The sequence below is a fragment of the Lutjanus erythropterus genome, chromosome 11, assembly GCF_056507025.1.
Source record: "Lutjanus erythropterus isolate fLutEry1 chromosome 11, fLutEry1.hap2, whole genome shotgun sequence".
Taxonomy (NCBI): domain Eukaryota; kingdom Metazoa; phylum Chordata; class Actinopteri; order Lutjaniformes; family Lutjanidae; genus Lutjanus; species Lutjanus erythropterus.
The window spans coordinates 32,560,865-32,588,179 of NC_139327.1; the positions used below are offsets into that span (position 1 = coordinate 32,560,865).

Below are 27,315 nucleotides of genomic sequence, written 5' to 3' on the forward strand. Positions count from 1 at the left end.
GCAGCGGTAGACCTGCAACTCCCGTGTTCTGTGAGGTAAAATAACGGATTTCGCCTTCGGAGTTTGGATGGTTTGGAAAGAGCGACACTTGACTTCTAGAAAAGGCATTCTGACAGCAGGGTATAGCAGTGAAAATATTCTAAATGTAGCACACACTTAAACCGATACTGACTTTTTTGGTAGACCTTTGCTTAAATATGTTTTGTTGCTTGTCCATAGCAGTTCATTGCTTAGCTTATGTGATGCTTCTCCAAAACTGGAGGCATGTCGACCATCTACTGTAGGCTATTCACTGATTATGGGAAAGTACTTCATGCAACCCAATATTAAATAATCCAAACTATCCATTTAATAGTCAAATTACATCTCTTTTGTTGGTCCATCTAACAGTTCCCATGACTATCTGTAAAATGTGACAAAACTTGACGGTTCACACAACTGTCAAATGGACCTTTTAAAATCAGAGTCCTGGGCGACTTTCTGGACATCTAGAACGCAAGTCTAGTAAAACTGAAGAGGAGCCATGTTCGTGTTCTGTAAACTGTCACAACAGGCTTGACTTTAGTGTTAATGAAGCACAACTACACCTCAGAAAGTTTTGTGTCATGTCATAATTGATGTTTCTCCCAACCATTAATCTAATCTGTGTCATTCTTTAGAAAACATTAAATGAAACCACATTAAACCACAGCCATATGTCACTTTTGTCACTGTATTTAGTGGAGGGCGGGGTCACGGGGGTTAAAAACTGAGATATATGTTTCTAAAGGAGGAGTTTTAATATGAAATGCCCGTCTGGCTCTACTAATCCCAGCCTGTAAACTGCTGAGTGGACAAGCAGATAATCCTGACGACAGATGGCAGCAGAGAGAAGGGAGGGCTCTCTCTGCTCTCAGCAACTTTCTATCACTGCAGAGCACGTCAGCAAAGAGGCAGCGAGGAGTTAAAATGAAAGACATGAGCAGGAATGATGGGAGGATGGAGGCCAGAGGGGGTCTGCAGCTTTTAAATACAAATATGAAAAGAAAGAAAGTGGAGCGGAGACTTTTTTGAGTAAAACCGACCAATTACGCCATATCTGGGGACAAGAAGATGCACGGTAAGAGTTAAGGGTGTGTAGGGCTATAAAGGAAAAGAAAAGAGTTTGGCTGAAATCAGGACAAAGAGCCTGGGATGTTTCCAGTAAGAGTGGCCTGGTCAGCACTGGACAAAAGAGGCCTGCCCTCTGATGGGCTGCAGCCAAACCAGACAAACAAGCCCATCATTCAGCAGCTCGGCTCTTCTTACTGTCTCATCCTCACGCTGCCCGTCAGCAAACAGTCTGTCCACCAACAACAAGACTCATCACCTTTCCCCTGCACTGCTCTTCCAACCAGACATGGAGACTGGAGAGGAATGATTTTGAAAAAAATAGCTGATTACGGCGTGATTTTTGCAGGGATATGCACCAACCAAAGATTTTATCTTAAGTCTGCATATCACGATGGGTCTGCAGCACAATAATATCTGATTTAAAAGGGTTTTTTTTGGCACACATTTTGCAATTTTGATTTATTTTCAATTAATTGTTCACACACCATAATTACTGCACACCCCACAATGCAACAGCAGCACACTGGCCTTGATGCTTGAGAGCTGAAACTCTGGACTTCTTTCAGAGAAAAAAAAATCTGAGAATCAAAAGAGCGGTGATGGGATTGTTAATCAAAAATTCAAACTGCAACAATTGCTTAATTAGTTGTCTGTCAACTATTAAATTTTGATACTCGATTAATCAATCTGAGTAATTTTTTAAAGAAAAAAAAAAAAAAAGCCAAAATTCTGTTTACAGCTTCTCAAATGTGAATATTTTCTGGTCCTTTACTCTTTTATGACAATAAACTGAATATCTTTTGTTTGTATACAAAACCAGATATCTGAGGACGTCACTTTGGGCTTTGGGAAACATTTTATGGACCAATCAACTAATCGATTAATTGAGAAAATGATCAACAGATTAACCAATGATGGAAATAATCATTTTTGCAGCCCTATTAGAAATCTGAAGCACCATTTGAAGATGGGGAAAAGAAAGGTAAATATCTGATCTGTAATGATTTGTCAGATTTCAAAATTCACAGTAAAATGAACCCTCATGTTGAACCCATTTGTAAGCTAGACAGTTTTTCTCTTTGTTCAAGTGACACTAGGTAACTTATGAAAGAGAAATAGCACAAGCTTCCTCATACAACGAAAAAATGAATTTGTAAGCAATAAAATGCACCCTCGCTTATAATGGCTACTCTTAGTTAATGTTACAAAGCTTCGGGTTGATATTGAGTCAGTTTTATGACTTTTCTCCTCTCATAGCTGCAACAATTAGCTGAAAGAAAATTAATCTGCCAATTGTTTCACTCATTTTTCAAGCAAAAATGTCAAATATGAATGTGAGGATTTTCTGCTTTTCTTTGTCATTTCTGATAGTAAATGGAGAGTCTTTGGGTTTTGGAGTGATAATTGGACAAAAGACATTTGAAGACGTCACTTTGGGCTCTGCAAAATTGTGATGACAAGTTTTTATTTTTCTGACATTTTTATAGACTAAATAATTCATTGATAAATTATGAAAGTAATATGCAGATTAATTGATTAAAAAACAATCCTGAGTTGCAGCCCTACATGCGCTTCTGTTACGCTGCACCAATTTTTGCATTCATTTTCACAATAATGCCACAACTGCCACTTGATTCAGAGTGGCTGCTGTTCAGCGAAAGTCACATATGGCTCGTTTTAAAGCAAAATGGAAGAAACCACTGATCATGACACAAAACCATCTGAGAAAGTCATGTGTGACAACATTTTGGATTTTAATCCAAACATACATAAAATGTGGTTAAAGGAGGCTTTAAAAAATGTAGTTATCTGTCTTACAGTAACATTACCGTGACCAGCAAGCCTGTAAGCTACGTCAGTTCTACAGCAGTTAAAGATTAGACTAAGTGAGTTTCATTCAAATTGTTTCAGAAGTTCAAACGTGACTTTTTTTTTGAAAAAGTGACAGCCCTGTCAAGTCAGCATCCAAACAGGGAAACTCGGTCCGATTTGTAAACTGAGCTGCAGTTGTAAACTTGTCAGTGTATGCTACAAAAAACTGTTAATAATGATCAATATACAGTTGTTTTTCAGCACTATATGAGCTTGAATTAATCAAAACATCTGTGAGGTAAATTTTAAAGACTGGCAAAGATTGAAATGCAACGTGAGACCAAGTGTTTGTGGTGTTAAGTCCCAGTAGAAATGCACAGTAGAAATAAATGAATGGTCCCAAAATATTTGAAAAGAACGTAACATAGTGAAGCGTGGATGAATTCGATATGACTTGACATTAGTGTTGTACGCATGCACCGCAGCAGCCTCTTATTTTTTTGCATAGATTGAATTTGCAGGACATTAAAAAAGGCCATTAATGCATATTTAATCAGTTAGTTCACTATAAAGCTTGAATGACCAAGAATATTATCCATTAGGAGTTAAATTAACCTCAGGGTCTAGATTGTGTATGAAACTAACCCTGCAGCATTCATTTAAAAATAACATCCTCTATTTACTCTTTGATATGAAGAAATAATATTCTCAAGATCAAAAGTGAAGCTTTGATTTTCTCTCAAAAGATAAATGTCTTTATGCAACTGTGAATCCAACACAAAATAATAACTGCTCCGCATGATAAAAATGGTCCTCTCAGGTCTAGATATAGGTTTAAAACTATTCTTTTTGTGTGTGATGAAACTAAAACGATGTAAATCTCTAAAAACATGACGTATATAAAGCCCTGTGTGAAGTGCTCAATGCAACATTGGATACACAAGTGCATATAAATCTCTGGAACCTCAGGGAAACCAAACACTTACTGGATATCATCTCTTAAATACGTTATAGATCTGTTTCAGGAGACATCTCTCCTGATGCACTTGATGTTTTGTGGCAAGATGTTCATAAATTTCAAACCTCTGTTTCAGTTCTCCCTGCTCACCTTATTGCTCTGACCTCGGCCCTGAGTTCACCCCAAAACATCGTGTCCCATCACCCCCTCAGGCAGATCTGAGTGACTTTTTACAGAAGAAAACAAATCTGTAACGGCCTCAGCATTTGACTAGAAGTGACCCTATTATTATTTCGACACTGACAGCAGCTTGATTTGTAATTTTCTGAGGGTGATTCGTTTGAGATCTTGACCGAACTTTGCAGTATTGAGCTAAAAGAAAATAAAAATCCAGCATGGAGTTGTTTTATGCTATGCATTTTATGAGAAATTACTTACAGTGATAGTTTGGATTATTTGATGTGGGGTTGTATGAGGTACTTATCAATAGTCAGTGTATTAACTATAGCAGATAGCTGTCAGCACGCCCCAACTATGGAGAATCAGAGAGCAGTACCAGCAACGTAATGCCACTTTAAAATGGTCCACCTAAAAAAAAAGTGAACTCTATAGTTGGAATATTTTCACTGCTTTACCTAGCTGTCAGGCCAAATATCACTCGCTGCAAACCAACCAAACTCCAGAGGTGAAATCAGTGATTTTACTTCACAGAACACAGGAGTTTCTGGTCCACCGCCGCCTCCATCTTTTAGTTAGTTTGTGTTATTGAGTGACTTTGATGAATCCAAACTAGCCTCTTAAAACACACAAACTAAAATATTGTGGCAGCAGCTTGGAAAATATTCCAAATATAATGCCCACTTTAAAAGAAGTCCACCTGAAAACATCAATATCAGTTTAAGTGGATAAATAACTTTTGTTGCTGACCACGTCTACACCACACTTCAAATAATCCAAACTATTACTTCAATCAAAAATGAAAAATGGTTCCTACAACTCTGATATTGGTGGATATTTGTTAAAATGCAAGTTCCCCAGCGTTGCTTCTTGAGGATACACTACGCAGACAGAGCTAGCACCCTGTTGAAGGACAAGGCTTCAGAAAACAGAAGATTCAGGAACATAAAAGTGTGCTAAGAGAGGAACAAACCGATGCCATGCTGACACGCTGTATGGGAAACTACAAACAAAATGAACAGGGGGTAAAAAGTGGAAACCTATCACATTAATGGGAAATAAGCAAACGTAGCTGTTTTTAGCTCTGAAATGTGGATGAGGTGACACGTATTCCTCACAGTTATTCCTGCTAATACTGCCTGGATTTGCATCCCACCCACCACTTCTCCTAATCCTTCTTGTCAGTGTGATTAGTGAATGGATGGGAGAGGAAACGCAACTATCCGACACATTACAGCAAAACCATAAAAATAAATACATCCCGTCTCACACACACGCTGTAACAGACCTTCCAAATCAGCAGAGGCTGTAAACACAGTAGGAGTAAGAGATAAGATAATGTCTCTCCACAGAGGCTCTTCTTCAGTTTCTAGTGCTTTTACTCCACGTTTTACTCGCAGCGGGGCAAACATGAGCTTTCTTCAGTGTTGTAAATGTTAACAGACGCAGTGTAGCACTTCAACAAGATCCAGGCAAGAGCCAAATCCAAAAAAAGAAATCATCAAACTTCAGTAGTAGAGTTGGATCGGTGGAGAGGTCCACGTAGGCAGCAGATTTGTAACAGAGGAGTTAAAGTGTGCGGAAAATGCCCAGGAGTTGTGGGACGAGAGCAGGCAGTCCTGGTGTACTACAGTACGATGGTGGGGTTTCAAATGTGTAAGTCAAACTAGTGCCTTTGCAGAAGTAGTTGCGTTAGTAGCTGAGTGTGCGGCTTGAGCGAGCAGTTGTGAACCAGATATCATCAATCATCCTTAGAACTGTCAGTGACCGTGGCCGCAGGAGGCGAGTCTGACATGCGGCTGCGCCGGTACAGACGGTAGCCCTTTCGGCAGAGCAGGACGAACCAGTAGACCTGCGGCGCCAGGATGCACGAGTTGCCCAGGTTGGCGGACAGCGGCAGGTGGAAGGGCACGCTATAGAGCGGGATGCCGTAGTGCTGGCCGTACACCCAGTACATGTAGGGGAAGAGGGCGATGCGGCACATAAAGAAGGTGAGCAACACCATGCCGCCGTTAACCTTGTGCAGCCAGCAGTCCTGGAGGCTGAGCTGGTGGAGGAGACAAAAAGAGGAGGAGGGGGCGGAGAGAGGATTTTAAAGTAGCACTTAAAGACACAATGGAATAAAAAATATGTTTAAATATTTATCTATATATTTTTCATTAATTGCAAAACAAAAGGATATTGACAAGTCAGTAAAGACAAAACAAAACAGGAAACACAGGACAGGACAGTTGGCCAAGAAGCAAGAGAGCAAAACATCATCCGTCGTCTGGTGCTGAATTGGTTTTGTGTGTGTTTCCGTTTGCGTGTGCAGATGAGGAATAAGCGTATGAAGTTTACAGGGAAGAGAAAAAGGGGGTGGGGGAAGAAAAGGTGAGTGTGGGGGGCAAAAACGGATGAATAAGGATAAAATAATGGCAGTAATGACTAATAACTAACCACGTGTGTAAAAAAGAAAAAAAAAAGGGCCACAATTGACCAAACAGTACTACTACTGTTTTTACTTTATTACTTCCACTACTATTACAAATGATAATAACTATGAAGTCAGGGAGGGTGGGAGCAGCACACCCGGCCAAGTCTCCCAGAGTGAAAAGGGGATGGGGCCCCAACCAGGGGCTCCAGGGCAAGCTGACAGGGCAGACATGTAACACTACTGTTTTTTTGTTTTGTTTGTCCTTTTTTTCTTCTCTTTTTTCTCTGCTCCTCCCTTCCTTTTGTTTTTTTTTTATTGCAAGTTCCAATCCTGTTTCTCGGTATTAATTGTTAAGTTACGTTGCATCTATTGGAGGTCGACATTTTCGGGGATCCCGTGAGTCACAAAGTTCCCATTTTCACCAACAATCAAAGGACTGGGACTGGACAGGAGTTTATTTTTGGTAGTAGCAGGATGAGACAGGGGTGAAAATCCACTCCCATGTCACCCTCTAGCATCTAGTTAAACTTTAGCCAAATCTGCCATGCAAATATGTGTCGTTCATCAACAGCAAGTGGTCTTAAATTCTGAACTTTGAGATGATCACGCCATCGTATCAGCACCACACTGAATACTTGTGCAAGGGGCTGCAATTGATTCTGGCATAGTTCTGCCATTCAGTGTTGCATCCTGCCTCCCTCACAGGGTGTTTAGTATATACAGTATATAGTTTTTGCTAAAATACAACCATTTTAAAGTCAAAGTATGGTATTGCTGTATTTTCTACCTGGCAACACAGTTATTTTCCCAGGGAAAGGGACTAAATTCCTGTTCAACATACCTCTTATACCAGTCTTTATAGAGTCATACTGAATAACAATAATTGTACATGATTCTATGATCTTATTTTTGATGTAAAACAGAGTGGGAACCTCTGGTCTGCACAACAGAATCAATGTGAATTAACTGAGAGCAATAAAACTGTCAGGCAGTGTTTCTGTTAGTGCTGATCCAGTCCAAAGGAGGGCAGCGTGTTTAAAAGACAGAGAGCAGCAGAGGAGCTTCGCTTTGCTCTTTTTCTCTGCTGACACCAGATGTCAGCAAAGACCTGAAATACCACGGTCCACTGACTTCACTGGGATACACAGCAGGACTCTTCTATTCTTAGATATAAGGCTTTCTCAAACACGCAGCCCCTGACTGTACAGCTCATACAGTATGGGATGTAACGCCCACTGCGTGAGTGAAGCCAGTGAAGACATGAACTGCTGTGCGTGGGTTCAGAGGAAGAACGAACAGTGACGTGGCTTCTTGGCTGAATGCTACTGACTGACTGTTTTTTTTTTTTTTTTGGTGAGTGGTGAGCCATGCGCCTTAATTATTGATAGTACAGTGATAAGCAACATCCCAAATGAAATGGAGATACTCTGGTTTTTTGATGATGCATGGAGCCACACATCACCTGAGTGCAAAAGAAAAAGGATGAATGACTTTCTAGAGAGTCGTAGCACTGATGCTAGATGGCTTAAGGTCACATCATATATGCATATATACCCTTATATATTTCATATATGCATACAGTTAATCCTCACATCCCTAATGTGCAATTATCCTGCGCAATATTTGCTACCATGTGTGTATTTATATGTATGCATTTATCCTGCACAGTTATCCATAAATCTCTCCTAATAGCCATATATTTTTTGATATGCAAGTACAAATAAAAGGCCTATATAGTGTATATACTCTGTGTCTGCGTCTATTCTTTTTATATTTTTACTTGATCTTTATTGTATTCCTCACCAACTCCTTTCTCTACCTGTACTTTTTGAGCTGCTGTAACAAGCAAATTTCCCTATTTGTCTTATCTTACAGTATATATGCAAAATATGGTTCACGTCAGTGCCACTGTATTCCTATAATTTGCATTGATGGTTTTAAATAAATCTGAGGTGACAGACCGCATTACTGAAAATCTTTTCGTATTTCACACAATATACTTAGAAAGCTGAGGTCTTTATTTTATTGTGAAAGTATTGTGTCGAACCCAAAGCAAGCAGCTGTTTTTCTTGACAGTCATGTAATTATGGACCAGGCTATATTTTGCAAAGGTTGCTCTTCATTGCTTATTATCAGTATTTGGTTTTCCGCTACAACCCAAGGAAATGATAATTTTTGCATCACAATTTTCATTTTTATCGAAAGAAAGACTGTTAACATTGTGATTATGTTATTGACAAACTTTGAGTGTTTGATGAATGCAATGCTACCTAGGATAACTAATTTGGTTGAGGTTGCTGAAGCGTTATAACTTCCCCAAATGCAGCAGACCAGAGCTTCTGACCTTATCTTGAACACTGATACACAAGTATCCAGGAACGGCTTCCACAAAATGGGAAAACATTATACAATGAACAAGCAAACCGTGACTGTGGCTTTTTTCAGCACAATCTGACTCCCCACAAACTAATGTAGGTAATGATATGATGCTTGGCCTTGAACGTAAGGCTCAGTTACTGCTATAAAGCCAGACATGAGCACATTTGCAGATCATGTGTGTTTTTGGATTTGGATGGCTAGAAAAACTTCTTTACTTAAGTATCATTCTTACCAGAGCCCCATGCATACATGGAGAACACACATTTGGAAGCAATCCAAAGCTTTACAGGCCTCGGATAATCACTGCTTGTTTAGCAAATGATTGCCAAACTTGGCTGCCTGGTAGTTGATTTGTCTGTGTTGAAACGGGGGCCAGTCTTATAGATAAAAAGGACAGTGTCCAGTACATGACAGATGTATGACTTCCCAGTTTGTGTCTGGTGGATGCACGTGTGTGCATGCCGCCTGTCTCACCTGAATAAGTATCTTCCCCAGGGAGACGAAGGGTGTGCTGAGCTCTGTTAGAAACAAGCAGCCGATAAAGAAATCCCCCTGGTCCCTTCTGAAGAACTGTGGAACAGACACAGAGTGAGCAAACAAACATTAGCATGGAAAAAAACACAGCTGACAGTCAAGGACAATTCCTGAGAAAGTCTCACTGGAGATCCGCTTAAAGAGGCTTCAGAGGACAATACATGGTTTTCAACACAAGTGTCTATAAAGGTTGATTCTAACAAATATGGACTGGAAGGTCTGTGAGTAAATACATCATGTAGATGTTATATGTCACAGCCACAACAGCGCTGGACACAACCACACGCACTCAGACACATGCTTGCATGAAGTTGCCGTTAGCGATGGATTCCAAGAACAGGATAAAGAGAAGACAGACAGTCTACAAGGAGACAGAGCAGCTGAGCAGCTGACGGTGTCGCCCAACAACAATAAACATTCAGCTCTTCAGGCTAATATTCTGCACTCGCTTCATTGTTGGTCACTGATTAGTTACTACAATACAAATATGCGGTAAACCTGAAGTGGTCGTGTGATATTGCCCAACTTTACGAGCTGAGGAGGACCCTCTGAAATTTCCAGCTAACAAGAGACCAGTTTATAACAGAGACTCCAGTTGATTAACATGGGCTGCCGTTGTGTTGTGATGTTTATGGTCCAGAGATGCAGACTTTGGAGTCTCTGTAACTGCAAACTTGATCGTTACCTATCTCATCAAGTTGGCTGACTTCCATGCTAGAAAGCGCTAAGCTTTGATATGTATATTTCACTTTATTTTCCAATAAATGCTTCGAAACTGTACTCTGTTCCACATGCAGAGATGTACTGAGCATATTTAAGACCTAAATTAGATTTGGGTGGAGTGACACCCAGAGTCTGTTGAGTAAAAACCTTCAGCTGATACTGGTAAGACGATCTCTACATTTTTTTGGTAAATGCCACAACCACAAAGGAAGATGTTTTATTCTACCAGAATAAATAACGAGGGTAAGATGGCAGGAGGAGGCGAGCGGGGCCAGAGGATGGAGTGATGTCCTGTACATAAGTAATGAATGAAGCTTTCAAATATTGACCAGCGGCACAGTGCTGTGCAGTTGGAGAGGCCATCCTAGAATAGGTGAGTCAGTCTAGATGGATAAAGAGACTCCAGACAAAAGACAAGCGCTGTCTGGTAGCCTAACTCGCTGCGTGCTGATGATGAATAAAGCATGAGCAGCTCCAGACGTGGCTCTGCCATCTGCCCATGAAAGAATGACTGAGACCACAGCAGGGAACTTTACACGACACCTAACGGACTACCTGGATACCTCATTCCACCCCCACCTGCCATGAGCGTGTGTTACCTGTGTTTGTTTAACTTCATCCTGCACATATTTTACCTCTCAAAAACATTTTAGGGTAAATGTCCCTGTTAGGCCCACATACCATAAGTCAACTTGCAGATTCTGTGTCAAATCTAAAAAATGCTTTGTTTCTTCCAATGAAGATTTGTTAATACTGAGATATCAAGAAGAAGCAGCAAAAACCTCTGGTACGGCTGCAACTAATAATTATTTTCATAGCCGATCAATTGGTCTATTATTTTCTCGATTAACTGATTAACAGTTGTTTGCCTATAAACGTCAGAAAATGTAGATCTGTGTTTCCCAAAGTCCAACATGACGTCCTCAAATGTCTCATTGTACTCATAACCCAAAGATATTCACTTTACTATCAGAGAGGACTAAAAAAAGCAGAAAATATTCACGTATAAGAGGCTGAAAACCAACTAATTTTGGCTTATTTTTCTTAAAAAATGACTCAAACGGATTAATTGATTATCAAAATAGATGCCAATTAATTTAACAAACTGTAAAAGGCGTCATATTTTAAAACTTCCCGTTTCACAAATTTGCTGCCTTAATCGATTTCATATCATTTTCTGTTCAATATTTGAGAGGTTTTAGACTGTTGGTCGAACAAAAGAAGTAATTTTCAGCCTCTATGGAGCCCATAAACTGACAAAATGCAATAAAAAGCTATCAGACAAAAATATAAATGAATTTAATATGTGGATAAATAATTATTAATACTGTTAATACTGTTACTGGCTCACTTCAGTTACTCTGCATCCTTTTGCTCGGCTGACACAACATTTACAGTATTACAATACGTCGATTTCACTGCCGCAGCCTGACAGCCTTTGTTTTTTTGGTAACATCTCTTCAGTTCTTGGGCGTGTGACAGAGCATTTGCACACAGCACAACATCTGCTCTTATATAATCTTTAGTGGGGGGCTGCTTACGCTAGTAAACAATTGTCCACACCCCTCCAATTTATGATCAAGTGTGCATCATGATCTGATCTCAACACTGAGCTGCTCATCCTTTCTCTAAAGGTCAAAAATCTTGTGAATGACGCATGTTTCGGTAGCATTCACATTTCTTTAGTCACGCCCAGAGCTTGTGACTGGGGATGTAATGATTCAACTTTTTCTTTCCAAGTACTAGAGTTGTCACAACTTCTATTTTTTTTTTTTTACCAACACGCACACAGTGCTGGTACAGAAAAACTCACTGAACATTGTCTGATTTTGCTGCAAGACAAATTTCAGGCAGGAATAATAAACTGAACTGAGGTCTTGAATTTAATTCAGTTTTATTTGAACAGTGCCAAATCATAACAAAGTTATCTCAGGGCACTTTTCAAATAGAGCAGGTCTAGACTGTTCTGTTTAAGAAGGAGCACTTGGATCATTTTTATAGTCAGTACTTTAAATAATATAATTAACATACTTTATATCATTTTAAACATATGGTATTGAAAAAGTATCAAAGCATCAATACTTGAGATTTTGACAACCTTACCTGGTACCAGTTCTGATACTTCAACTCAATACAGAGTACTGATCCAAAACCTGTGCTTTTTTTTGCCTTAATTGATATAGGACTGACAGGAAATGGGGGAGAGAGGGGGACGTAAGAAGATATGCAGCAAAGGGCCACAGGCTAGAATTGAACCCATGGCAGCGGCTGAGGACTTGGCCTCTGTACATGGGGTGCAGGTTCTACCAAGTGAGCTACCAGGGCGACCCTACTTTATAACAAATCACATTTTTTGTAATGCAATTTATTACATTACTAAGTACACAAATTGCCATGTAATTTGTATTGAATGAGTGACTACATTTCATTTCATTACAAAGTAATTTGATCCAATCCTGGCTACAGGAGATGGTGGTCGACACGCCCTCAGAGAAAAGTAGCAGCATGGAAGCTAAGCTTCAGTGAGTCTAATGCAATGTACTGCTGTGAACGAGGTCAGCAACAAAAGGTATTTAAGACAACAATTGGTATAACTGTACGCTATATTGTATGTTATATTTAGAATGTTTTCACTGCTTTAATTTGCCATCAGACAGACTTTTCTGATGGGAAACTGGTGTTTGATCAGCCAAATATCACTTTCTCTCTCTCAACCAAACTCCACAGGCGAAATCAGTCATTTTAACTCGCAGAACACAGGAGCTGCCTCGATCTGTTGGTTTGTTGTCAGCTGTGCCTTTCCTATTGTGTCATGTCAAATTATCTGCTGAGAAAAAATGCCTATTGTTTAGAGTACTCCATTAGTTTAGATGATATCCAGCTAAAGGTTCAGTCTTCTTTTCTTTCTCCTGCATGTCACTGCCCCTTAATGGCTGGATAACTGTACCAGCTCATGTGTTACACAGTCGAGCGAGAGCGACATAAAGCTGATGAGTGAATGAAGAGAGGAGGGACACAGGGAGGGGTGGTGAGTTTAGAGAAAAGACAGGATGACTGCAGCTGGAGCTGAATAATGTAGGGTAATGTGATCTCATATTGAGACCGACTGCCACTGCAAACAAAAGGGCCGGGTTTCCACTGCACCTGGCCTGCTAACCTGCCATACTAGCCTATTTGGAGGGAGACAGTGGCTGTGTTGCATGTTTTGTAAACTCTTGAAAATTCAAAGCGCGTGATAAAACATAGATTTTCTACACAGAACAAAAGGCTCTGGGTGAATCTCATTTATCAGAACATGGAGAACTATTATAAAGTTTGGACGGACTTCACTTTACTGCTCAAAAGTCATTAACACCGAATTCAGTTTGAACAGTTCAGTAGGTTTTCAATTTGCCGGTCATACCTGCTCTCCTCTCCTCTTTTGTTGCCTGCCTCCTCCCTTCCCCTCATGTAATATCTGACTGCATATTCATACATTCAAGCTGTTTTTTCCGTGCTTTGAGGTTTTTCATGTACATTGAAATCTTAACGTGGCTTCCATTTGATCTCAGCAGAAAACAATCTGCACCTTTCATTCTGTCTTCCTGTCCATTCTTACAGCACCTGTCCGTCTGCAACACTTACAATTCAAGGACGTAAAAGAAAACAATAAAGAATCATTTATTGGAACACGGTAATCAATATTTACTGACTTGCTGTTCTCTTTTCTTTCCTGCTGTTTACAACCTTGAAGCCTGAACACTTACACTGATTCTTTTGAACTGACCAAGTTTGACAAAGTACTGCACTCTACTGCAAAAAACTTGATGGTTAAGAGTTTGATCTTGGCTTCTGCAGGTTTCAAGAAGACTGCTATGATCTTTTTGAATGAAGTTTGTATCTATACTGTCAGAAAGTATGAAGCATACGAAGAAAAATCAGAATCCCAGAATTACAACATTCAACTTAACATGACAACACAGAACTGTGTGTATGCAAGAGCGAGAGTTGATGATTATTTTCTCAATTAATCTGTTAATAGTTGCTTGTTTTAAAATGTCAGAATAGTGAAAGATGTTTCCCCAAAGCCCTAAATGACGTCCTCAAACACTCACAACCCAAAGATATTCAGTTTACTGTCATAAAGGAGAAAATAAACCAAAAAATATTCATAGTTAGGAAACTGAAATCAGATCATTTAAACTTTTTTCTTTAAAAAACATTACTAAAACCTATATACCAATTGTCAGAACAGTCGGTGATTAATTTAATAATAGATTAATAATTGATTAATCGTTGCAGCTCTAGTTCAATTTTGTAGTATTGATAAATACAATTTTGTCCAGATTAGAAGGTGAAACTTAAGTTTAATGCAACTTTATAACTTTACAAACATTAACTTCATAATCCAATCAATTTTTTCAGACATGTGGAAAATGTTTTTATAGTTTTTAAAAGGACCAGCTTTTAAGTACTTTGATTTTAGTTATAAAATGCAAACTGGCTCATCAGTGTAGTCCACCTCTGATATAACCAAGAACATTAAGGCTTGGAAAACAAAAGTGATAAATCTCAGTTAGTCATTCAAATAGGAATGCTGGTGCATGTTTTCAGACAATCTTTCCTCGAAGGTATTCATCAAGTTGCAGATATGCAAAGTTTTTTTTTTTTTAAGGTTATTTTTTTGGCATTTTTGCCTTTATTGATAGTGACAGCTGAAGATATGACAGGAAAGGGGGGTGAAGAGACAGGGGATGACATGCAGTAAATGAGCCGCAGGCGGGATTCGAACCAGCGGCCGCTGCAGAGGACTAACAGCCTCAATACATGGTGCGCACGCCCTACCGACTAAGCTATAGGGGCGCCCCGCAGATATGCAAAGTTATTTGTGAAGAATAGAAAACAGAGAGCTTGAGAGAAAGAATCAAACCCCCGTCTTCTACTTTCACACGTCTGCACACCTGACCAATCGCCGTATCAAGGTGCCGCGATTGCAGCAGTGTTTCTTTCCGATGGGCTTCCAGGGAACTTTAAATGTTTCTTCATGAGCCGCAACGTAATTTGGAAAGTTTTAGTCTCACTTGATGGTTTAAATTCTGTCATAAAGGATATTCCATCCTGGCAGAAACAACAGCTTATTGTAAAGATGTTTTTTTCATAGCTAAGCGATTGCATTGCTGTTCAAATACACTTCAGTGCATACAAGAGAAAGTGAACTTGTGCAGACTTTTCTTTAGCTCTGTCTGTGTCTGGTTCAAACTGCTCTTGTTCAGTTCATTAGAATAACAGGCCTGTAAAACCGCTGTGTAAAAGGTTAATGGCTCAGCAGCTGCTTGTTTGTAACAGTTCATCTCGTCATGACTGTTTCTGTGGTTTTCGTGGCCTTTCAAGCTTCTAAACAGGAAGAAATGAACTGAGAGTCCCAGCTGACCTGATAATAATGCTTTCAGCATTCAGTGAGGAAGAGAACTCCAACTGAAAAAGACCACTGATTCAGTCGGCAACAACAATGATTCAGTGCAGTCAGTTCAGTTTGAAGGTTCAGTGTTAGAGACAAGTTCATACACGCACTGGAGGCCACTAATTACTGTGTTATATAAGCACACAAGCAGCTTCAAACCACCTGTACTCAATGTTGTTGACGTGATCTGGTTGTGTGTAATTTTAACTGAGACATTTTGTCTTTTCTCTAAATTCCAAGCAGCCTCACAGTCCATTTGTATCAGTGCAGGTTTACCTTGCAGAGTCATGAAAATCACTTGATAGATAATCCATAACAATAAGCATTATGTCTATTTTGTGCTGCCACTTAAATAATCATTAGGAGATAATGCAGCTTAAAGGCTGGATTGATTTGAAAACAATGCACTACATTACAATATGCATTAATAAAGCATTACTGGCAGTGTACAGTAGAAAAAGAACACATGACTTAACTTTTCAGAAGTGAGTTTCCGGTACCGAATTCCACGTACCTTTATCAGTGCTGTGTGTGTTCAAGTGTGAATGGTACCCAACCCACACTGACCAACAAAAAAATCCCCCAAATATCAATTTTACTATCATGAACAAGAAAAAAAGGCAACAAATTCACATTTTATTTCGTGGGGTGTATCTGACAGCCCCTCTGCTGGTTTCACACAAGTTGGACTTAGTGAAACTGAGAAGTTTGGACTTCACAGTCTCAGTAAGTCATACCACAGAAAAAACATTTTTAGTTCAAAAAAAAGATACTGTAGGGTGCTACTAATGAAATCTAGGTACCAGTATCAGTATTGTATTGTTGGAAAAATTCCTTGTTTGGTCGAGCCAACAGTACCAAACCTTCCCCAAATAGCCTAAAATATTCAGTTTACTACCACGGAAAAAAAAAAAAAAAAAAAAAAAAAAAAAGCAAAACTTGACATGCTATAATCTCAAAAAAGTTTCTTCTTCTAATTTTTGGTTGTAAAGTTACTTTAACTAGTCTTTACCAAAATCATCAGAAACTAGCTTTCTGTTGACTGACATACTGTTTAATCAACTTATTATTTCAGCTCTAAAATTATGTAAATAAGTAGTGAAAATTAATAACACCATCACACACTGAATAACCTCATGAGGTACATGACAGTTGTAGTGAACAGCCAGTAATCCCAGAGTGTAGATGAATGACGTGCTCGTCGTTTTAGCACAAACACTGCAGCTCAGTGATTTCTACCAGCAGCCAATGTCACTGCTGCCTGCATTACATTCAATCTTTTAATCACTGGCTGTGACTACTGACAATAAGACCTCATGAATGCTTCCTCAGCCCCCTCCCTCCTCACCAGTGTGACGGGCAGCAGGATGGTGAGCAGGGCGATGTGATGCAGCACCAATAGGAACTCTCTGCGGACGAAGGAGTTTACGGTCCTCAGCGAATGCTGCTTGTAGTCCTCGTGCCCTTTGACGCGGAAGCGGTGGTAGTGACTGAGGTACATGGCAAAGATGTCGTATGTCATGTAGGGCACGCCGTACCAGATGACAAAGTAAGTGGCCAGCCAGTGCCTGAGGAAGAAAAATAAACAAAATCCACATAAATACTCCAGACATCACATTAAGATTGTTTTCTCAATTCATGCTTCTGCCTAATTTTCACATGACAATGATTTTCTGTGTTTACATTAGCAGGGACATCAGTTATACAATATTTCACTTGAAAGCCTTTATCTGCCAATACTGTTGACATGCCGAAAATATCGTGTGTCCCTCATGATTTTTGTACGGATGCACCGATCGACCAGCCAGAGACCGGAACTGGCCGGGTTTCAGCATGACCAGCAAGTCAGTGTCATATATCCAATTCTGTACGGGTCAAATTCACACCTATGCTCCACACAATGGTCACGTCATGCACACAGCGACACAGCCAGAACCGACCAGTTTAAACCAGCAGAAAGTATGTCTTTTGGAGAAACTCAACAGTTTTAAGAACATTTTAGGGAAGAGTTTAAGAACACAAAAACAACCTGAAAAAGAAAGAAAACGCTGTGACAGTAAACACTGTTAATCCCACCGAACACTGAGAAGAACAGATGTTCTAAAAAGATACAAAAATATGGAACAAGACGCACAGAAATCTTTGACTATTTTTGTTCAGTCATAATTGTCACAAAAAAACAATCTAATTGGGTTAATATCTTGTGAAAGCACCAATAGTCAACCCTACAATATTGTCACAATATCAAGGTATTTGGTCAAAAATATTGTGATTTTTACTCATTTTATCACTTTAGCTACTTCCACCTCTTGGAAGACACAACATGTAATCAGTCACAACCTACATGATCAATAATTATCAATACTGACCGACACGAAGCTTCACTATCATGATACGTGTTTCAGCTATATCACCAAGGCCTAGGTAAGGTGTCTAATTTTTTTTGGCTTACAGTTAGGCCATTTCACAAAAATTAGGACTGACTAACAATAGACTGAGCAACATTAAGACCAGTCAAACACTCCAGACTAGTCTAAAATATCTTTGTAAGACCAGCCAACAGTCCCAAAACAGTCAAGTTAACATCATTAATAACCTCATCACGAACAGTCTGTGTTTTCTGCGAAACTGCGTTTCCTTGACGAACACATGGAACTGAATCAGACACCAAACCTTGGAGAAGGAAAAACAAAACTAGTTTGCATTACAGGGGATCATCTTTTATGTAAACAGTCTCCCTCCATAACTGAACTAGGCCTCAGAGTTTTAGGGCAAAGGTTACATCTGGCTGGATGTGAACTGTGCATTAGTTACATTTTTATCCTTTTTTAGTGACACCCAGGAAATGTTTGTTCAAAGGTGCTCTGACAAGACACTTATTGGATTGTTCTTCAATTTATTCAAGTTGTCTGACCTTTACCAGAATTATCAAATTGTTTGATCCGTCTGCATGAAGACTAGGGCTGCAACTAACGGCTATTTTCATTTAGTCGTTTGCCTACAACATGTCAGAAAATGGTGAAGTATCTTGATCAGTGTTTCCCAAAGCCCAAGCTCGCATCCTCAAATGTCTTCTTCTGCCCACAACTCAAAAACATGCAGTTTACTGATTAACCGATCAATCGCTGCAGCTCTAATGAAGACAAAAGTGCTGTCCTCTTGAATCATGTAAAAGTTATCTAAATTTTAACTGAGACAAATGTTGATTCTTCAGGGAAAGCAGGCCAAACAGGCCATCTCACAGGCCACGGGTTAAAAATTTCCACAGTATTCAGCACCAGTAGATGGTAAACTGAATGACCTTTAGTTTCAGTAAAAGTAAACACACATAGACAGACCCTCATTTAACCTATATGCCGTGCCTTTCTAACATAAGCATGCGGGGGCTTTAAGGCAGGCTTATGTAAGTACAGTATAATAAACAGCTTGGATGGCAGCAGCACTCTAATGAGCAGCGATTACAGTGATGGTTAATTATGTGGACAGAACGGAGTGTAGCTGCAGGGCAGAGCTGAGCTACTGACCTCTGACCTCCGGCTGGGTTCTTTAGCTCTTAAGGTCAGTGGATGGAGATTAGGAGCAGGAAGGCACAACAAACAGCTCAGGGTTGAACAAAGCCTACCTGAGTCTGCGTTTGCTGTCATCAGAGACGGGCAGAATTTCAGTTAAGAGTATTTAAAATATGTATTTAATTCCATTAGAGTATTCTTCAGATTGTATTTTACTGGAGAATTTACTGCAACTGAAACTCAAAATACACCACTGAATATGTCTGTTGCTAGTAAGGGAAAAATACATGAACTGGTTCTGTACGCGAACACAGACTCTGGTCTTTCCCCTGTAAATGAACAAATATACCAGCCATACACATATACACATAGGGGTGGGAATCTCTTGGTACCTCATGATTCGATTCAAGTCAATTCAGAGGGCTGCGTTTTGATAATAAAATGATTCTTGATGCATTAAAATTTAAATGCTTTTAAGTGCCAGGGGTGCCAGTTGGTTCTGTTCACGTGTGCCTCTTGTCCCATCTGGTTTCTTTGTTGTGATCTTACTGCTTTCCCAGATCTCAGTTATTACCCTGCTGAGTACAATATTGTTATATCTGACATGAAATGATGGAGAAACTGGGAATAAAAGGGCCCAAGTTGTAATAAACAAGAATTTTCCTTTAAAAAAAAGTATACACTTTTTTTTTGACACTGGGTATTGGTCAGTTTGACTGTTCAATAATGAGAAAACACACAAAAATCATGTTTGTGTTGCATTTGGTGTAACGTGCTCCATGCTAACACACACAGCATACTGCAAAGCTAAAGCGTCAGGATGGAGCTGCATAAACCTCCCACTGTGTTTCCTCAGTGTTGGAGGTTTTTCCACTATAAAACCTTACCAAAGTTACTGCAGGCACTAAGGGCTAAATAAAGTGACAGATTGTGATGGAGCATTAGAGTATTCATGGTCTGACTGTGGAGCATGTGTCTGATAAGCTGCAGGCCTTGTGCACGTCACAGGACAGCAGAACTGAGCAGCGTTGTGGAGGAATTAAGCCCTGCGGGTGAAGGGGAGGGGCGGCGGAGATTAGCAGCCTGAAACTGGGCCTGCCCGCTCGCCCGCCCGCCCGCCCGGCTCTGGCCGCTGACTCAGGAGGATTAAAAAAGAGCTAGCATTAGCTTAGCGTCACACTTTCCTAAACTGCATGGGGGAAGCTAATGCTATGCTAACACTAGCTTGCGCCAGGTGGCTGGTGTTAAGGCAGGGCTTGAATGACAGCAGCTGAGTAACGGCTGAGTGGACTGTCCTTGGAAAGAAAATGGAGGAAGAAATGTATTTTTGTAGAAATAAGAAGGAAATGCTCACTTTATTTTTAACCAAAGCTGCACATTAGAAAACAGCTGCTGAAGCACTGAGCAACTCTCAGCTACAGATATATCAGGGTGGTACAACAGTTTTTTTCCTCCAGGATATTTAGGGCAGCCTAAATCTTGGCCCATCCAAGTTTAGGTACACATGTAACCCTTGTTTCCACTCTAGTACAGTCATCATAGAGACAAGGCTACTTGAAACAGTTGCAAATATACAAGAAAACCTGTCTCTTGACGCCTTTTTTTATTCAAATTCACAAGTGAATGTGTAGTAGCATAAACAGAAATAAATCTGTGTATTGTTGGAGTCCTGGAATATGTGCATTTCACCACCTCCAAGAGGAAAAAAGTGAGCAGAAATGCATTATAAACAAACATGTGACACAGAACTATGGTGAAGCCAGACCGGATGATGCTAACGTTCACACATACAGACACAAAGAGGCAGGCTGTTTCTTGTCTCTCATGAGCCTGAAGCTTACAGATATGTACGCTGAGCGTGTAATTTACAGACTTGGACTGGGTTATTTTCTCATGTTGCCGCAATTCTGAAGCATGACAAAGCAGTCCATCCTCAGAGTGACGTGCTTTAATGCACGGTTTTGTAATCCAGGTCCTCGTAGCTTGTTAAAGCCACGGTTTATCACAGAGTACTGGGAAGACACTGATGGCTTTTCTTCCATTTTGTTTGAAGTATTTTTAGGTGGTTCAGTGGAAAACAAACAGTTTTTTTCTGTCTCCAGAAGTGGCGATGACAAACAGGATTTGGTTGTTGGCTGCTACAATGTGTCAGAAGACATTTGCATACAGTTGAACCTGTCTCGCGAGTCTTTGATCTTATGGACACTGTACAAACAGTCAACAATTCTCGTCTCACACCCTTTGGCACGGCCTTGATGGGTGCAGGTATACGCTGAGTTCACGCTAAAGCTGCAGCGATTAATCGATTATTAATCAATTATTAAATTAATCACCAAGTATTTTGATAGTCAATTACTTGGTTTGGCTATTTAAAAAAAAAAGAGTCAAAATTTCAGCTTGTGGACAACACAAAACACTTGAAGATATGACGTTGGGGTTTGGGAAACACTGATTCTCATTTTCCCCCATTTTCAGACACTTTATAGACCAAACAACTAATCAAATGATCGAGAAAATAATCAACAGATTAATCGATGATAAAAAATAATACCTAGTTGCAGTCATAGTTCACACTACAGGATTTTGGCCCTGATTTTCGCTATGTGTGAACTCTTAAAAGATGAGATCCAGAGTTCAGCAACAGCTTGCCATTGTCTTGCAGACACCCAAAAAATATCAGGCAAGTCGGGGACGGCTCGGGGAGCCACGCAACAACTACAGCTGCAGACCCGGGTTGTGGGAGGAGAGGAGTCCAGAAGAAGAGACAGAAAAGGGGAGCACACTGGAGCAACAACCATAAAGGGCCAAAAAAACAAGCAAAAATGTGTTATAGAGTAGTTCAATTTCCATATTTGAGAGGCTAAAAACAGCATCTCCTGCCATTTATGCATGAAAAAGTACTGTAAGAAAGCCTGTTTTACAGTGCAAGTGGCAAGCTTTATTGTTGAGCCCTGTCTTTTTTTCCCCAAATGTTTGGAGACCCGACAGACTCGTAGGGAATTCCTCGGTCGAAAGATCTTGTAATGAGAGACCTCCTGTCTCTGTGAATCTTGAGGTCACTGTGGTTTGAACAGTACATGACTGATCAATTTCAAAACAGAAATTTGAGCAGTGTGAACGCCTCAGCAATCAGGCTTCCCTGAAACTCATGTAGAGGGAACAAGGCATTAGAAAGTGTAATGACTGAGTGGAAAATCAGGTGATTTAGAGGTGCACGGGATACCACGAGTAACCACCGTTTGATGAAGCGGATTAAATGATGTGAAGTCTAACCTGTCGTTAATGACGTTGCCCCGGCATGATGACACAACGATGACTCCTGCCGTGGTTGCCATGATGGCATGGATGGAGGACACAAGTCTGAGGAAGAGACAGACAGAGACAAACATTGAGACAGAGAGGTCAAATACAGAGTCTGAGCCAAGACATAAATAAACATTCATTAATCACACTCACAGGTCACAGCACCTAAGATAAAAATCAGAGTTATGTCTTCTGTTGTTAGTCGTGTTAGCCATCGCATTATGAATTTGGCGGTCCACCACTTCCGTCTAGACTGAAATATCTCAATAACTAATACATGGATTCCGAAAAAATTTTGTACAGACATTCATGACTCTCAAAGAATGAAGCCTAATGACTCTGGTGGTCCAGTGACTTTCTTTCTAGCGCCACCTGGAGGTGAAATATCTTGACAGCTCTGGAATGGACTGTAATAATATAAACATTCATGCTCTAAACAGGATGAATTTTAATAAATTTGATGATCTCTTAACTTGTCAAGCACCATCATCACATCACTAATGGCATTCCCATCAGCCTTAGCTGTACTTGTGCTAATTAGCAAACGTCAGCATGCCAACAGTCTAAACTAAGACGGAGAAAATGGTAAACATGCCAGCTAAACATCACATTAGCATAGCCTCAGAGCCACTGGCAAGGTTGTACAATCTGAGTCTTGTTTTATTTCTTGTAAAACATTGTGACATGTTGTTATCTCTGGTTTTACATATGAATATTTATATATTATGGTTTTGAAGGCAGCAAGTGTTTACATCAGGGTTGGAATACTGTAACTGGTTCAGTTAGTTCTGTAACGTACTGCAAGTCTACACAGGCCTTCACTTTCAACCTCAGTGACAACAGAAAACAAGATGCACGATGCAGCCTCAGATTTTTGCTTTGCCATGAGAGCAAACATCGGGTATTCCTGACAAAACCTTGATCTATAAATTATAGGGCTGCTCCCACACAGTGCTAAAACAATATATGGAGATCTGGCTTTGTGAGACTAATGTTAACTTTACTTTGTGACTACAAACCACAAAACTAACTGTGATAGAAAAAGCACAAAAGTGTGAAAGCAATTGAGGGCAGCGTGTTGCTGGGCAGCACTTTGCCAGCTGCAACAATTTATAAACCGGTGTGTTTTTTGGGCAAGCAGAGCAGTGCAGAGATGAAATGATGCACATTGAAGAGGCAAGTAATGTAAATTTTACCTGTATAGTGCCAAATCATACCAGAAGAGCACTCAGAGCACTTTGCATATAGATCAGGTCTACCCCGTACTCTTTATATTATTATTTAGTGAGAGAAACAATAGTTCCCACTCGGCTTGGGCAGTACAAAGATATTACAGTATACCAAGGTATCAAGAAATCCTGACAGTATGATTGTCAATACCATCCTAAATACTGGACACTCCTCTTTCTATTAGTAGAAAGTAGTAGTGCAAAGCACATGCAAGCAGGGGTCAGTCTGAGGAGACAAACATGGCTTTCATAAGAACTTTTATATTGCTTTTAGGTTGCCGACTTTACATCTGGCCAAGGACTACAGATGAAAACTAGCGTTTTGGGTAATTCTAGGATATTTACAGTAATGTTTATTAATATGCACTGTCCCTGAGAAACAAACACATAAATAAAAATAAATTAGAAACAAGGCATTTGGGAGAAAGTTACGGGACCAACTAGTGAAAAAAATAAGAAAAATGCCTCTGAGGGTATGACGGTATGAAAAAATAGATACCGCCAAAGCCTAGTTCAAGCACTAAAGAGACCAAGCCAAGAAAAAACTCCCTTTTAACTGGCAGAAACCTCGAGCTGATCCAGACTCTATGGTCAGCAGCCATCCACCATGAACAGAGAAGAAAAGTACAGGGACTGCTAGCACTCAAGAGTTGAGTGACCCTCAGCTGTAATGGTACCATTATAGTGAAAGAAGAAGGATGTCTATAGTTTATTCCATGTAGAAATATGTCTATTAACACTATCTTGCCAGTGTTGTTTGTAGCAAATAATTCACAAAATATCCTGTGAAGCCCATGAGCCCCCACTGATTTTCGTATTTAGCCCAGTTGCTACTGAAGCTGGAGAGTTCTGGTCTAACCTAAGAACTGGAATTTGATTTGCTGGTATGTCCACGTGATCAACAGTTCTCCGAACGTGGTAGAATCTGATTAATGTAGGTCACTTCAGGTGAACCACTACAGCAGTCAGACCCACAAGTTCAGTGTACCATCATGGGATTAGCAGTGCTGCCCGGCCTCGACTTTCCTCATCTATAAACAGACCTGTGACATAGGAGAACTTGGCACATCTCTATTTGTCACTGCGTGAGGCGGCGTAAGGCATACCTAACATTCATGGGCGTTGCATCTTCAGAGTATACTCACAAGTCATGAATTTATGACCTGACTGACTGTGATGTTCTGTGGCTGTGCTGAAGAAATCTTGATGAATGGTCAGTTTGCAGCCAGACAGATGCAGATTTTTGTCCCTAATGGCTCAACAGAGTTAATTTTATGGCCATTTTAAACAGGACGCTGGATTATATCACCAATTTGTTCAAACTATGAATGGCCGCTTTTGCTCAGACAAGCTCTCTGCCTGGCTGTCCTCCAACTTGGCAGCAGTGACAGTAAGCTGCTTTGAAATCAGAAAACATGTAATTCATTCCCCAACACTCACTGCAGCCATCAGAGAGAGGCGTCCCTTTAACGCACCGCTGCATTTAAATGCTTCAACTTTTCTTTTGGGTCTGGTTTACATCACCGCACACTCATCAACACCTACGACAATGAACGGAGACAAACACGCATTACCTTGTGAAACTGCATCCAGTGCAACAATTACTCAGCCCTTGTTTTTTTGTTTGTTTGGTTTTTTTTTGGTTTTTTTTTACAGATGAGAGGTTTGTGTGGGCTGGAGAGAAAACTAAATCTGAATTTATACATTTTCTTGTGCTTTGTAGGCGTTGTTTAGGATTAATACTGCACAAGGACAGTACTAAACAGATTTGAGCCGAGGACTATGAATTCATTTTACCACCAGAAATGAATCATATTTGCATAAATATCCCAAATAGGACTGCATTCAGGAGCTACACTTTTACAAACAGGAAAGGGATGATGGAAGGAATCACAGGGTTTGAGTCAAAAGTCAGCAGTATGGACTAATCATTTACTTAAGGCTTTTTATTCAGAAAGATTCTGGTTGCAAGGTAATGTCAGTCAGCTAGTCTGTTCATATTTATTTTGGAAATATTTAATATTTCAAAAATCTATGGGTCAAATTGCTGTGAAATTTGGGTGGATAATTTGTAATAAGACTCATCCTCTACAGTCATCGGGCCAGAATTTGTCCAGAATTTGGCTAATAACCGAACAGTGAGGCAATGTCAACTGAATTAGTGAAGTATCAGTATTGAAATCCCTGTCGGGCAAGTGTCGATCACACACCCTCGTGCCAGGTTTAAAATCATCTTCATCTCTGCATGTTAGCATGCTAGCTATACTGACAAAGCTAAGCTAAGAAAACAGTAGCTCAAAAAACAACAACGTCACAATTGAAAGAAACAAACTAACAGCAGCCCACAGAAAAGAAACACCGCTGCCACAAATGTAACCCAAACTCCTGCCCTATAGCAAATCTGCTGGGACATACTACCGCAATTACTGAAGGCTTTTGAATCACGATGATAAGATGGTAGAGGGCTCAGTGGCTGATGAATTGTCAGAAGATGATCGGTCCAACCCTATGGCTAACTTTACCTGAATTGTCAAAATGACCTGTTTGTCTTATGTTTGGGTCCTCCACAGTCTTTCAGTGAGTATAGTCTTTTCAAGTGGCCTTGTCCCTAAAAAGCAAACCCTCATGGATCCACTCGGGTTCTGGACATTATGTCACAAAGCTCAGGACTCTAAGAAATACACCTGGACCCTGACCTGATCTGACTGGAGTGAGTACCATTTGGACCAAACCTGACTCAGGTCCTGGGTCAGGTCTCAGTTGGTAGGAACAGACAGGACCTGTGAATTCCTCCTGCGAAATAAAAAGCTTAAGACTTTCAGTCCCGTTGTAAATAATGACTACTTTACAAGGCCAATAAAGCCCGCTTTCCTTCTCTTTTAACAAGTTATAGTGTGTTGCAAATGGCACGATAGAGAAACAAAGAGTGTATTTGTGTGGTTTCCTGCTTGAACCTGCTGCCACCTCACACCAATCTCCATGGGAATGCGGCCATGACACCAGCATCGGCAAGGCAACGCAGGCCACATGACCAGCGACTACAAAACGACAGGCCTGCACTGGAAAAGACTAACTGGCCTCTCTCTGTCTGTCTCTCTCCTTCCCCTACGAACTCTACTCCCCCCGAACACACATTTTACCCCCACGCCTCGCTGCCTTCTAGGGCTGTATGGCCGCATACTCCATCACAAGACCCAGATTTCACACAGCCCATCCATTGTGTGTCCGGCAGTAACCCCCTCTCCCTCTGCTGATGAAAGGTTGAGGTTGACGGGGTGAGGAGCGTGCGGAGGGGAAAAAGGGAAGAATGCCTCACTGCCTTGTTCGGCAATGTTGTCTTTTCTTTTCCTGCTGTGTCAGGCCGGTGAGCAACCTCAGCTTCCCTTTCACTACGACCGAGTCTTCCTCCTGACTGTTTCACTGTTAAACACGGACCACTTGCTCTTTCATGTTCTGTCACACACACAGTGTCTGACAGTCAGGAGAGGTGGAGGGGGTTTTTCTTTTGCTCCTACAGTAAGTGGGCTACGTAATGTGTGGTTCCACTGGCGCTGCAGCAGAGCAAAAGAAAAAGTGACAGCAGAGGCAAAAAAAAAGAAAACAGGGTGAAGTGCATTTCATGGCAAGAAGGAGCTTTCACATTCCCTGTCACGACCTCTCAGTCGCACAAATGGATGCAGCTGCATCACCGACTGCACTGCTCCTTAACCACTCTGACGGTCATGAATAAACAGTTAATCAAC

General features: G+C 40.5%; 1 protein-coding gene across 1 annotated transcript in view; it reads right to left on the bottom strand.

The window, feature by feature from the left end:
- Positions 1-4,425: 4,425 nt before the first annotated feature.
- Positions 4,426-27,315, bottom strand: part of tlcd3a (TLC domain containing 3A) — a 31,671-nt gene continuing 8,781 nt past the window's right edge. Inside the window, exons 2-5 of the mRNA XM_084729999.1 lie at positions 22,314-22,400; positions 16,880-17,099; positions 9,309-9,404; positions 4,426-6,086 (exon numbers count right to left, since the gene is read on the bottom strand). Coding sequence (XP_084586125.1) covers positions 5,781-6,086; positions 9,309-9,404; positions 16,880-17,099; positions 22,314-22,400 — 709 coding nt within the window. The 3' untranslated portion in view covers positions 4,426-5,780. The remainder of the gene's footprint in view (positions 6,087-9,308; positions 9,405-16,879; positions 17,100-22,313; positions 22,401-27,315) is intronic.